The sequence below is a fragment of the Haliaeetus albicilla genome, chromosome 6, assembly GCF_947461875.1.
Source record: "Haliaeetus albicilla chromosome 6, bHalAlb1.1, whole genome shotgun sequence".
Lineage (NCBI taxonomy): Eukaryota > Metazoa > Chordata > Aves > Accipitriformes > Accipitridae > Haliaeetus > Haliaeetus albicilla.
Window position 1 is genome coordinate 16,491,771 of NC_091488.1, and position 14,639 is coordinate 16,506,409.

The following is a 14,639-nucleotide window of genomic DNA, read 5'->3' on the forward strand; positions in this document are numbered from 1 at the left end:
GGCAGAGCACAGCAGTGCAAACTGAGAACAGTATAACTTGCCTGGAACTGTACCCAAGATACTTTTATTTGGAAGTGCTCAACAGTAGGAGAAGGTTGGAAAAATTTAAAATTTTAGCAAAAAGTCAAACACTTCAAGGATGTTAGCTTTCTATTGACACTTCTCTTTTGCTTCATATATATTTTTTTTTCCCACAAAAGCACCAAATCTGTCGCACATTTATAAAAATTGCATTTTGCACCCTCACCAACCTGTTCTGAAAAGTATCCTTTCCACCAGAACTGATCAACGGACAGAAAGTCTGGGAAACATTTTAAGTTCCACTACCTGAAGCCTGAAAAAGGCACTCTTCTCTAATTTAGCACCAGACATGGTCATCACAACTCTATAATTCAAGAGAAAGCCAATGGTGATATCCTTATAGTACCACTGAGGTGTTAGGAACACAAAGATCTTGGAAAGGATGAGAAAAATAAAAAGCATCCTCGGCCATTTAGGCTGCCCTTCTGGCACCACAGGACTGCTTCCAGCAGTCTATTTTCTATTTCCTTACTGTGAAACTCATCAGCTCTGACTGGTTCTCAGAATACAGCTGCTTCTGTTCAATTATAATAGAGCAGTTTTCTTAATTCTCTAAAGCAGCAGGACTGTTTATTTAAATACATAATATCCTCTATTTGTTTAATGTTTTCCTTATGCCAAGTCACAGGGCTTCTAGTATTTTGCCTTGAGACACAAGACTTCTATCTACTTAGCCTTGCTGTCAGGTTCTCTCCATTATATTCATCCTAAAATTCTCTTTTATTTCATTCTTGTACTCAGCCAGCAACTTATTTAAATTTGTCAAATAGCTCCTCTCTTCTTTTTTAATTTATATTTCAGAAATTATTCAACTCTTTTAGTTAATACTTTGTGCCTGTTCACAAAGATCATAATCAAATAAACTCCACATTTAACAGGACTCTGCATATGTCTCAATATTTAGCTTTATTATCTGCAAAAGGGGGAAAAAAAATTACAAAAAAATTTAAAAAAGGGGGACTCCGTCATTTGTAACAGCTAGCATATCAACTAACCAAAGTGTACATTTCCCTGGTATTCTGGAGATAAACCAGCATTTCTAAAGGAATGTATATTACGGTGTACTCCTGTTTTAGGTAGTTTTGTGCTAACATGAGTTCAAATGTGTGAACACCATTGATGTTCACATTTCACTTTAAAGACCTGTGAATCTGTTTTACAGCATTCTTGTTACAGGTTTACAGGTTATCACTAACATTAAAAATGATAGAAAATTTAAGCTAGACCACACCTTAATACAATGTGTACATTAACAGATTTGTAACCCATTCTAGAGTTAATATCTTTCAAGAATTTTTCATTCAGATCATTCTCTTCTACTTCAAAGAATTTTATGAAATTTGGTGCTGTCCAGTAGTATCACCGGAATATCTGAACAGTCCCACGCGATCCCAAGAATCACCTTAAACTTGGGAAGGTAATTTAAGAGAATTCTTGAAGAGACAGGACTCCTCAATTGAACCTGAAGCAGTGACCTCATCTTGATCTTCTTTACACTTGGTCCCAAAGCTTAGAATACACCTTAGTCCTATGTAGGAAGCTCTTATAGTAGTCCCAGCAAGAAAGTTCTTCACTTATTTTAAACTCCAAAAGCCATTACTAACTAACAGACGCAAGCTATAGCCTACCTTCTCTGAGCTCCAGTGCTTTTCAGCCATTTGTTTCCTTTTTAGAAAGATTGTCTATTGATTAATACTAGTCCTACTGCAACAGCAGAGGGGATCCAGGTTCTCATACAACACTCATGACCAGTACAATCTATAATGTTGTCTTTCTTTAAACAAGCAGAATGGTTGAAACATGTTTCCCACTATTCCTGTATCGTGAACTTCCTTATGCCTGACTAGCTTCAAGTAGCAGTAACAGTTCTTTTCATTTCTCAACACCAGGAAGAACATGTTCATGACACAAATTTAGAAGGGAACACACACAAAGCAGTCAGAAATTAGGAAAACCTCAAAATATAAAGCAAAAGTGTCCATGCAACAGAATTAAAAAAAAAAAAAAAAAAAAAAAGGTTGTTCAAGTCATGCAGTTTGCATTACAGTATGGCAGATGAAGAGCATATTCATCAAAACAAAATGACAAAAGAAACAGAGGTTTTGATGATACTAGTTTCTGATGGATCCCCTACCTTCAAAACCCAGACAGTAATGGCACACTCTCAGACCCTTCATAATGCACCACCTTGGGAATTATTGAATCCTTTTAGATGGTTTTCTTCAGGCTTTCCATGTCTTTTGCTATAGTAAGCCTCCCCACTAACATACTTCTGCTACGGAGATGCTTCTCAAGCATTAACCTCTTAACCTCTTACATTAAACACACAGTTAGTGAGGTCATCTGTCATAATGGAAAGACAAGATTCTTCTTCTCATCCTCCAAAATGAAAGGTCTATAACAAAGTTGAATTTGATAAAAATGAATGCCATTAAGACTATGATGTTCTTTAGGCAATGAAAAAAGTACTAAAAAGTTTTATTAGCGTGTTTGAAAAGTCCCAGACTGTCAAACCTGAAATAATTAAAAAAAACCCACAAAACCCCACCATATAGCCTTGTAAAAGTTTGTGTCTTAATGCTGAGTTACCATTTTAACTGCAGGACCCAAACTTGTGAGTCTTTATAGAAGTCTGATTTTCTGCATCTTTATGACTACCATCAAAGGAACCAATTGTAACCTTTTATAACATTTGCCTTCTCTGATATGGTACTTTTATTTATACCAATAACACATTAAACTAATACCTCAGTATTTTATTCTAGTTCCATAAACTGCATGATAATCCTTCATACATACTTAAAGGAAAAAATTATGCTCACAACCATTTTTCATTTAGAAACATTTATTTCATTTTAATGATAGACAGTCAAAAATTGGCCTGGGGAAGCAGTGAGCTTTTGCCCCCTGCCACCCTCAACTAAATCCAAACAGATGATTGACAACCATGTCAAGTCTTTTGGGTGGCTTATGGAAGAAAATACATGCATTCTACATGTTTTTGACTGACAAGAATCCTCTTTACTTAGTACTACACCAACTCACAAGCCCCAAATGGTTCAAGACTGAAACAGTCACAAGGAATGAACTTTTTGTTCTTAGTCTTCTGCCTGCCTTTATACCTTGCAGTAGAGTGACAGCAGGACTGTTTGATACTGCCTGTAGTGGAGCTGTAACAAAAAGCTTCAAAAATACAATGGTCTATCGCTCTTGCGTCCTTTTATAAACCTCAAAATAAGTAGCAATAAAGGACAAAAAATAAATCTTCATCAGAGTGGTTTTCTCACACTTCACCTTAGGAAAAAATAAAAGGTTCTGAATGAGAGGTGCCTAACTGCCATGGATCATCCTGAACCTTTAAAAATTCCTTTACTACAAGTAGTGCAAAGAAATAGACCTGATAATTTGAATACTTTAAGATATAATGTCACAGACGGCTATTTAGCACTCAACAGTTCATACCTGAGGGGCTACCACCATAAACATACAGACCAATTGTACGTATTTCTCATTTAAAAGAAGAAAAGGAAAAAAAAAAAAGAAGAGTTTAACTAAAGTGACTGGTATAACAGATACTAAATATCTTACTGAATTTCCATAATTATTTTTAGAGGTCCTATTGTAAGTGACACACATTACAAAAGCAACTTTATTAACGCAACCGCATTGCTTACCTGAAGGTAATGCTGTTGATTTAGGTAGCTCTGTTGGTGTAGTTTTACTGGTACCAGGGCTCAGAAGTTTTACATAATTAGCAGGGAACCATCCTATCTGCCGTTTTTTTCCTCGTGCCTAGTAAAAAAACAATTCTTTTAAGAGGATTAAACACATCAATAGATCCTTAGACAAGGTTATTTCGCCAATATTTTAACTACTTGCAGTCACACTGACTATTTTAGGGTAAGAAAAATGCATTTTATAGGGAAAAAGTTGACTATTTTTGTGGCAATAGTTTAATATTATGATACTTCTATTCCGTTAAGTAAGCTTTCATAATATATAAACAGTAGTTTATAATATCTAAACAGTACTTATTTATTACTAATTTGAGTGATTTTTCACTTAACCGTCTTCCTACTTTGTGTGCTTTATAATTAATACTACAAACCTGATTCTTCTGAAAGATTCCTCCTGATTCTGTTTAAACCATAACTCGAGAATATTAGGCTAGCTATTGCATTAATGAGTGGCAGCATTTAAATGCTTTTTCATTATGCAAAGAATTGCATTTAAATAGATACCTAGATTGTGATAGTTTAAGAGATTAAGAATCTAAATGACCTCTTTTCTTTTAAAGAAGGAGTATCTAAACTTTTTAATAGTATCTCCTGCCCAAACAACAGAGTATAAACATGTCACATTAACCAAGTGCTAGAACAGCAAAAGATTACAGCAAGAAAAAATGGGTAAACTTTGGATTCAAATACAAAATCCCAAAGCCAGATTCCAATCAAACAAAAATTAAGCTTTGGCAACTACAAATACATATGGATAGACACTCTCCAAATGATTCTGATTAACAGATGTTAAGGTTTTGGAAAGTACACTAGATGTTCTCATACCTATCTAATCAGAAAACATCAGTACGAAAATGTGGTGCACACATGTATTAGTGTGTGTGTGGTCCATGTGTGTGTGCACGCTGAGAGAGCAGCATGTTATCTCACACCTGGCCCACAGCAGTGCTCTACCGTTTGTAACACAGCTGCAATGAGTCACTGTCAGAGACAGGATACTGGGACAGACAAACTGCAGGTCCAACCCAGTGTGACAAAGCTTGTGTTACCAAAGCAGGATAGGAATTTGACAGAAACTGCATCCTGGTATTTTGCCAACTGCGTTGTTCATTGTGAAAAAAACCAGAAGATAAATCCTTACTCAAAGAAAGGTTATTCTAAAACTTTGAATCAAATCTCAGCTTCTAAATCTATTAAGTCTATATTAAGAATTACTTTACTTATTCTCTTCTTGTGTTGTTAGAACAAAGTTGGAATTTTGGGCATGTAGAATTTTGCCTTTAAAAAAAAAAAGATTACTTTTTTTCAGTAAAATTAACATCTAACACATATACTGTTCTTTAACTACTTCTTTCCCTCTCTTTTGCTTTACTGAAAAAGAAAGCACTTGATCTAAAGTGTACCTAGATCATTCATTTTAAGATATTCTGGAAAACTGCATTAAACCTAGCAAAGTAATGCTTAACACATTTGCCTTATTTTACCTTCACTCTGACCCCTAAGACAAGTATGATCAAAACTTCCTTGAGGCTGAAACTGAACTGTACATACAATTCTAAAAAATCTGCCACTTTGAAGTTAAATGCATAAAGATAAGTTAATATTAGTGCCCTTCTCCAAACCTTGTCATAATTTCACTATTTGGGGGGGGGGGGGGGGGGGAGGGGAGGAGTTGCTGTTTTTATTTTTAATCAATTCCTCAATCCATTTCACCATGCTGCTGCATTAGCCTTTGTGCTCACAAAACAAAGGAGCACTACAATTACAGTGTTGGAAGAGGAGAATGAAAAGAATAGGTAGGGGACTGGTAATGAAGAAAAAAACAACTTGTAAAACCATATGCAAGATAGTAAGGTACCCAAAGCTACATATAAGTATTTACACAACCAAAAATTAATTTTTAAAAAACCCTCACATTAGCTGCTAAGTGGTGACTGTGACAGCTCTTGCCCAGTGAAGCCTATTTTCTATCTTAAAATAATTTAACGTGAGACTCTTTAAAGCTACAAGTTAACAACAACATAAAGGTTAGTGAGAGTGAAAAGCAAAGCAATCCTAGAACGTGATTTCTCCACAAAAGATGAAAAAATATCACCAGGAAAGGCAAAAAGGGCAGGTAATAATGTGGAAAAAAAAATAATCTGAGTTAGTTGAAGCATCTGCATTGCAAAAATAAATTGATTACATTCTTTCATGTAATATTCCCTGTTAAAAAAACAAAACCAAAGAAAACCTCATTCAGTGGTACTGGGGGGGGTGGGGGGAGAGGAGCTTTGCCACTGAAAGTCACAGAGAAACAAAGTTTCCAGATTGTCAGGTTCTACTTTTAAAAAAAAACCTGGTTAAAATATTTGATTATCTGTTATCTTCTGATACAAGACCAAAGCTCTCTCCTACCTGATGCTTGCAACAGACACCATTCTTTTCACTCTTCTACATTAAACTGAGCTGTTGCTGAGATGGGGCTATTAAACTGGTATTCTACACTGTTACATTCGTTAAGCAACCTGAAAAAGTGGTGGCCATCTTACAAAAACCACTGCTGTAAAATACTTCTCAATCTTTCAACAAAAGTGATAGCCAAACTTTTGGGCTGAAGCAATTTAGAAAGCTTCTTAGGAAGACATTCAGGACTGCACACCCCAGTATTTCTTCTGTTTTCACAGTGCACACAGGTATCAGCTGATCCAAATGCATGTGATATGCCTGGTCACTATTGGAATGGGACATACGAGTAGACCCTGTCACTTAACCCAACAGTCCCATACACTCCTGTTGCATGGCTGGCTTTCCCCACAACCTGACATGACAACTGCTTTTTTGCTCACATGAAGAAGACTACTGGACATGAGACTGGGAGGATTCAAAGGCAGCCAAAACAATACACCCTAAAATCCACTCCTTTCTTATATCTGAGGGGCCTCCAGGAAAATGTACAAGTGTTGGACCACAGGCTGGGTCTGATTCGTGAGATGGATATCCTTGACTTACAATGAGGCACAATGGCTTCCTCCTGCTGTCCTCCAAAGTTCAAAGAATTGAATGTATGTATATTTTTGTAAAGGCATTTTATTTGTAAATGCTTAATTGCAGAACATTTTCAAAATTATTTATCATTGATGCATTCATCATTTTGAACTACTAAAAAATTACAAATTTTTTTACATGGAATTTTATTTCAAAAAAACAGTAACTAACTTGGAGCTCTCCTTCCCACCAGCCACCTGGATTCTTCTTTCTGATAAGAATCAACTGACCAGGAGCAAGAGTAAGCTGTTCTGGACCCGTTGCTGTGTAAGAGGCAATAACTTGGGCAATTTCTGTTGAAGCAGGGGGGGGAAAAAAAAAAGTTAATTTGGAAAAAACTGAACACATTCTATACAACATTAACTCTGCTATTATCACTGGCACAGTACAACCATTTTGTATTTCTTTACATAAAATTGTTATGTATTTATGTAGTTCCATGAAAACATATGGTAATCATAAAACAGATCAGAAGTTCATCGCACTACAGGAATAAAACAGAGGTGCAGCAGCTCTATGGGTAGGATATAAAAAATATTTGAAATAGAGAAAAAGAATAATGACCATCGTTAGAGCTGTATGGCTCTTAAAATCAAGTGTCATAATACTGTTTTCCAATAAATACATTTTTGTAGCATCAGTTTAGACTAAGCTCCCTAAAAAGAGGAGATACACATTGAAGACAATATAATGAAGAAGTTGCAGTAACAGAGGTGCAAACTAATGAAGGCCTGCAGAACATTTTTCACCACCAGACTAGACAAAAAAAAAGAATGTTTTCAAAATGTAACAAACAGCATTTATTTTAAAATCTTTATTCCATGAACATTAATACAAAAGTGGTGCCTTATTTGATCACCTACCAGCAAGAATCTGATGCAGAGTAACTGTGAGCTCACGATTATCTCTCCGTTAAATTAGCCAAAGTAGACAACGCAGTTTACTCCATTTTACAGTGGTTGTGGAAAGAGAGATGATAACTTAGTCACCACAAAGTCTGGCAGGGTTAACCTGTTTTTTGAACCAATTTGAACTGACAGGAGCTTATAAGCAGCTGCAGGCATTTTGCTGTTGTACTAATAGCTTTTAAGTCAGGTTTAGCACGTCATCAAACCATGTTTAGGGTGATGGAGAACATGTTTAATATTATAACTGGGAACCTTTCATAAACAAAAGATGGTAGATTTGGGAAATTTTTAGCTTTTGGTAAACTAAACCTTTTAGGGTCCTACATTTATGTAGTCCCTTTTTAGCCATGAGCTAAGGGGAATCTGTGGGGAATTATTTTTAGCCTTCATTTAGGTATAAGGGGTCTCAGAGATCCTAAGCAGTACAAAAGTAGTGTTGTTACTGCTGAAAACTCCACTTTAGGATCCCAGTACACAGTCATTCATCACTTAAGCATCCTCCTTAACAGAATGATCCAGGTGTTCATTTGTTGGGGAGGGCATGGGGAATTTGGTTTTTTGTTATGAAGAACCTTTCCAGGAATAGTAAATTCTGACCCTGTGTTTAAGACAAAGGAAGTTTTCATCTGGCAATGCATCAAATAAAATTAGGGACCATCAAACAGCCAATGCGGGCACTGAGTTCGGTTATAGTTTTGGAAAAAGACTATCCTAGAACAAGCCCACAGCAGAGCTAGTAGTACAAGATCACAGAAACGTGTCTCAACTGCTTCAGTGCAAATACAGTCAGCTTAATTTAAAACCTCAGCAATTATCTGATCACAGATCAGTATACTGCTTGAGATTTTAGCTTTTATTTGAAAATCTTGACTAAAAAAACCTGTATCAGATTTTTTTTTTTCCACTTATGATTACTGTTTGTATATATTTTCAATCTAGTCTATCCTAAAAAACTGGCACTGGAAGACTAAGCAGAAAAAAGGTCATACCTGCCATCAGTTTACCCCTTTATAAAGCAGCGGAAAGCAATGCGACTGTGAGTGAGGTGGACTAGCAGTAAACACAGCAACAACAGCAAAAGGGACTGAGGCTGAAGGGAGCAAGTACACAGAAGTGGTCTCCAGCTTTCTTATGGGCAGCCATACTAAGAAAGTAACACAGTGCTGGGCATCATCCTACTTGGCCCTCTCTGTCAACAAGCGCCAAACTTCCTGTGGCCAAGAGAAACAGCAAAGGCGCTCAGTAACAAAACATCACCCACAGGCTGTGAAAGGAGTGGGGTGTCTGCTGGCAAGGCAGAGAAAGGGAGCAATCATTGAAAATGCAGTTGTAGGCAGAGGAAACCACAAAGCCAACTCCCTTGAAACAGAGGGAGGTTTTGTTGCAGGGAAGAAACAACAAAATTATTTGAAGACCACCAGGAAAATGATCAGATGGTTTACTTAAAATTTAGAAGAAAAGAATGACTAGGAAAATTAAAAATGGTCAAAGAAGCATTAAAGATGTAAAAGAACAACATAAGGAGGATGAAGAAGCAGAGAGATGACAAGCAATCTGAGGTCACTGCAAACAATGACACACACAGAATTATCTATGGCAGAACCTCCCTCATGATAACTCAAGGAGGGGAAAGGCAGGCACACAGAGGTGGAACCAAACAGGTGATGAAAAACTAGGAGCTGAGAGTTAGAAAGATGCTTTAAACCTGGATCTGGAACTTAGACAGCACACAAAGTGTGAAAGCAGAAGACAGAAGAAAGAATTTCTAAGTAAAATATAGGTGATAGTAAGTACTAAGTAAGTACCAAGATAATAAGTAAAAAAAGTAGATGATGATAGGAGAGCGGAAAGATTTACATAGAGAAAACCCAGCAGCAGCACAGTCTGTCCTGTATGAAGGCAAAGCAAGCAAACTATTTGGCAGGAAACATGGATATACTACTAGAAAGTCTGCAAGCTCCCTGCATTTGCAGGTTTTTCCACAGAATCACATTAATTCCTCCACCCTAGAGCCATTCAGGAGGCAAGATGAACACAAGTAAACAAATTAACTGTGGGAGTTCATCAAAATAATTTTTTTTTTTTTTTTAATCAGGCAAAAACTTCTCTCACTACCATGGCAATTATAATATTCAGCATACCATACTGAAAGAGCAAAAATCTTATACCTTGCATCTCTCTCAGAACAAGAAATTTCTCATTTTTAGCCACAAAAAGGTGATTTACAGGGCTCCAGGTATCAGATATCCTCTTTCACCAACCAGCAGCATAAAGAATTTTTACTGTGGACTGTGTGTTAAATAAGTTACAATATGAATTACAAGTTTAACATTCAGCTCTTCCACGTCACAGAGAAGCAGAAAGTTAGAGAAACCAACTCAGCAAAAACATTAAAAAAACAGAAATAGCTTTCCTTCCAGGAAGGGCTTTTTAGTTTTGATTTATTTAGGTAATGAATTACTGAAAAGAGATCCAATTCAATTACAGTTCAGGCCAAAAAATGTGGCCTCTACTAAAACAGGTACATTTAGAAAAAAAAAAAAGCCTTCTCACAGATATAATCATATTGCTGCTTGAATTCAGAGAGCAGTTTCTTTTCCTTTGCACTTCAACACACACATGTTACCAACTCCCACCCACTTGTCCCGCTGCTTCTAGAATAAACAGGAATATTTCACCTCATTCATTAGCATTTCACTTACATTGGCTGAGGACTTGCAGCTCATTTATAGCAAAAACATCCTTGCTGAAAAAGAGGCAGGATTGTTCTCAAAGTGTTCTTAAACTCCAAAAGATACTGAACACAGCTTTTGTCAACACCCCCCCAGTCTCCACTGAAAGTTCAAATCCAGGAGACCAGTGACTATAAGGCTGGTACTCTAGGCTGAAGTCTTGCTGTCCACCATTCTCCCATGCATGGAAAAAGCAGCCAGCCCCATCAGCATCTTCTCACTATTCCTACCAGGTACCGCTTCCAGAGGTTTTGCAGATCTCTATTCTTGTCTGCTTCTCTTGAGCTTTGTATCTATTAATGTAACTATTTTTAATCATGCAAATGAAAGTTACAAATGGCAGGAGCAGTTTACTTCCAAGCCCTTCTTTCAATAGATCAGTATGATTTGGATCAGTATGATTCAATGGATCAGTAAGATTTGACCACAGCAGCCCATTGCTCTTATGTAAAGGTAAAATAAGCCAAATGAAGTTGGGGCTGCTGCAATCTACTCTCCCTGCTCCTCTTACACAGTGAACCAGTTCAGGGAGACAAACCAAAATCTCCTCCCCACAAAACAAAACGTGCATATGCATGTGTGTGTGTGCGGAAATACAGCAAGATTTGGTAGATCACATCCTTGAACCACCTCACTGTGAAACTGAACAAGCCTCAGAGAAAGGGACAGCATAGAAGCATGGAGCACCCCCTATTTAGTTTGGTTCAGCTCAATGTAAACTCATCTCTTTGGTACAAAAGCAAATAAATACGCCAGTGGGAAAAAAGAGGTGTCTTCTGGAAAGTTTACAAATGCCTGCCAGTGGCAGAGAATGCACTTTTCTAATGATCTTTGGAAATACAATGGCTGTTTGGAAGGACAGCCCTTACCACCCCAAGAGCCAGGGGACCCCTTTCTAGCCAAAAAGTAACCTGCAACATAATCTTCTGCAATATGACCAGGCTTGACAGGCCATAAGCTATACAGCATGGATACAAGGTATATGAGAAGCAGGCACAAGAGCTCACAGAGTCTGTATACCATATTGTGTAGCATTCCAGTCAAACTGCTGCAAAACCACAGGGTAAGAATGTGTACTTCCATTTTCAGAGGCACTGGCAAACTTGGCCTTTTTGTAGGCTTTCTATGATTGTAGGCAATATATCATGAAGTTTACGTTCATTTTTGAGCAAGCAGATTTTTACTTTCTAGCTACATGCTATTTAGTGACTGATGCATGCTAGACAGAATGATTGACAGATTATGCATTATTTTATTATAGACAACGGTTTTCATTAGTGCAAATTACTACAAAATGACCAAGAGCATACATAACATATTTTCATGGAAAAGACTTTGTTGCCAATGAACTTAAGTACTTAAGAACAGATATAAGGTGCTGTCACAATATACGACTCACCAGGTTTCTTCCCTAAGCTTCCTGTTTTTCCTGCTGCTCCAGAAGCCTTGAAATAGAAAGTAAGATGTAAGTTAAGCGCTCATATTTATTTCTCCAGTATATGAAAAAGTTTTACTATGCTTCACTTTGACACACTAAACAAGCATATAAGTAAAAAAACGCTCACAGGAAGATTCTATTCTTATAGAAACCCTTAATATTTTAGATGGCAATTAATATACAGGAATAAATACCAAGCAGTGTATGAAAGTGGATAACTAACTATACAAACATGTAGACTTCTTTCCTGAACTTTTCTTCCTTTTAGGGACTGCAAATACCAGTGTAATTCCAAATCATATAGCATTCGAATTGTAACTGTGTATCTACAGAATGTGAACACTGTCAAGTTAAAACAACAACAGTAGTTTCCAACTCTACAAATAGCTGGATTGCAAATATGCCTAAAAAACTAACTGGACACAATTATTTCAATACTGTCCATATGATTCTAAAATTTCTCATAAGGCACATTAGCATACTCAGTATAGTCACTGCATCTTTAAGATGAGTAGGTGGTGTGTGTTGCAGTAGTAAAAGCGCCACCACCATGTTCGTGCCCAAGTGAGACCATAGAACACTGAATAGCAAGGTGATATCTATCTATAGCTATTTCCTCTCAACCTAGATGGGGTGAGATGAGGGATGAACATCATTCAGGCCAAGAGATTTGCAAGAAAAGCCTTTGACCAGCCACAAGAAATGCAGCAAGCAGTGAAATCTGTTCAGTTATGTACAGGAAAACAGCGATACTGAAAGATTAAATTTAACATTAAAAGCTTTCATAATTTATGAACTCAAAGTTATCTTCCTTAAAAATAAATAAATAAAAATCTTTTCCCTTGAGGCCACTGGTTATTTGGGAAGATATATCTTTATTTATTTATTTTTAATGCACTCACAGGTCTACTGATATACATGCAATTAGAGTATTCAAACCAGTGTGTGGTCTCAACTCTGCCCCTTGCACGCCTCCCTTCCTCAGTCATCTTCCAACCCCTTTAGTCACCATCCCTGTCTAGGACAGCTTCCCCCTGCCCCCTAAATAATTATTTCAGTTTCTTCCCAGTACACTGCCAGTCTTATCTTCTACAATAAACATGGTTGATATGGATAACAGCAACATAACAAATCTAAACTATACTTTGGTCAGAAATGTTGAATAACCATAAATATCCTCTTGCCTTCAAAGCAAGGCTCACAACACTTCCACCCCCCCTCAACTACTCCTTTAGGATCCTCCTTACACACACGGAGCCTACCATCAAATGACCTGAAGGTTTTCACAGAATCCTAATTCCTCTACAGAAAAGAGCAGTTTCATCCTCAATATTCTCCATATTAACTTGATGCTTTGAGAACTTGGGTATTCTGGCAGAAAGCAATATAAGGAGTAACTAAACTAGTTAAATAACTGAGAGAACAGGGCCATTAAAAATGTGTATTCGTTTTGAATGCCTCTACAAATAGATTATTAGTTAGATCTTCAATATGTCTTAAAGATTACATAGCTGCTCTAAGACATCCACGTTTTGAACACCTTTCAGAAAAGCTGGTAAAGAAGCCTGATCTTTCAGACTGAACTATAGCACCTCACAACACTGTATTAGTCAAGCCAACCCCACCTAATAACACCAGAAAACCCAGCAGAGTTGGCATTGCCTGCCTCAAAAGCTGTAACTGGTATTGGAAGATAAGAGTGGGGATGGGAAGAATTTTTTTTTATTTTTTTTTATTTGGCACCAAAGCAGCTTACATGCGTCTAGTACACCACACTTTGCCTTGACATTTTGCAACTTAAATGTTGGGAAGGACTGTGGCAAGTGGATACTTTAAGTTAAATGATACTTGGATACCACTGTCTCAGTGCTACCTTCTTGTCATTGTAAAGGACTGATTATAGTTACTTTCTACAAGACCAGCAAATCTTCCTTTTTTCCCTACGTTCTTTTCCTTCTCTTCAGTTCTCCAACTTTCTCTACAACCACTGTGACCTCTATTAACAAAAAGAGTGAAATAGGAAAGCATCATGCAGAGATCAGATACAAAGACTAAGTTTAGGCCTGGGGACAAGAAGAAGATGGTCCAGACAGAGTCACTGCAAGTCAATCAACAGTCCCAAGTAGGGAAGATTAAAAGGTGTGGAACCAAAGGTGGCAACTGGCACTGATACAGTAATATCAGGAATTAATTCTGCTTTGGAAAGTTTTTCTGGCAGAGAAACACCCTCTCTCCTCCTCAATAGCGAACAAGTGTTTGGACCTTCAGAGAACACACTCCTTCAAAATATCACTTAGTCAACATCCAGGTTGCCAGATTAGGAGCATATGGACAGATAAAACAGGCTGTGACACTGTATCTTTACAGTTAACTGGTAAACATATAGAGATTATTTTAAGAGAGAAGCTTCAAAATCACCTTGACCAGACTGAGTCTGAATTCTGTTTGATGATTCTCTGAAGCCTTGGTAAAAAACCAGGAGAAATACATAGAGAAGTCCTGCAGTACTTCAATAAATAACTAAATTAATAAATAATGCATTTAAGATAGACCCAACTTCTGGCCTACTCAGTAGTTGGAGAAATAGTTTCTATTCTTTCTGTTAAGAGGACATACCCCATTCTATTTCCCTTTTGCACACCTGAGACACTAAGTGCATCTGAGAATATTTTGTGACAAGTCTCTTGAAACCGTAGAGCAGAACTGGCTTTGTTAA

At 37.1% G+C, this 14,639-nt stretch overlaps 1 protein-coding gene across 9 annotated transcripts in view; it reads right to left on the reverse strand.

Moving 5' to 3' along the window:
* Positions 1-14,639, reverse strand: part of ITSN1 (intersectin 1) — a 146,347-nt gene that overhangs the window by 29,698 nt on the left and 102,010 nt on the right. For all 9 annotated transcript variants that reach the window (XM_069785192.1, XM_069785191.1, XM_069785190.1 and 6 more), the window contains 3 exons: positions 11,885-11,930; positions 7,017-7,138; positions 3,756-3,873 (listed from right to left, as the gene is read on the reverse strand). In XM_069785192.1, the coding sequence (XP_069641293.1) occupies positions 3,756-3,873; positions 7,017-7,138; positions 11,885-11,930 (286 nt within the window). The remainder of the gene's footprint in view (positions 1-3,755; positions 3,874-7,016; positions 7,139-11,884; positions 11,931-14,639) is intronic.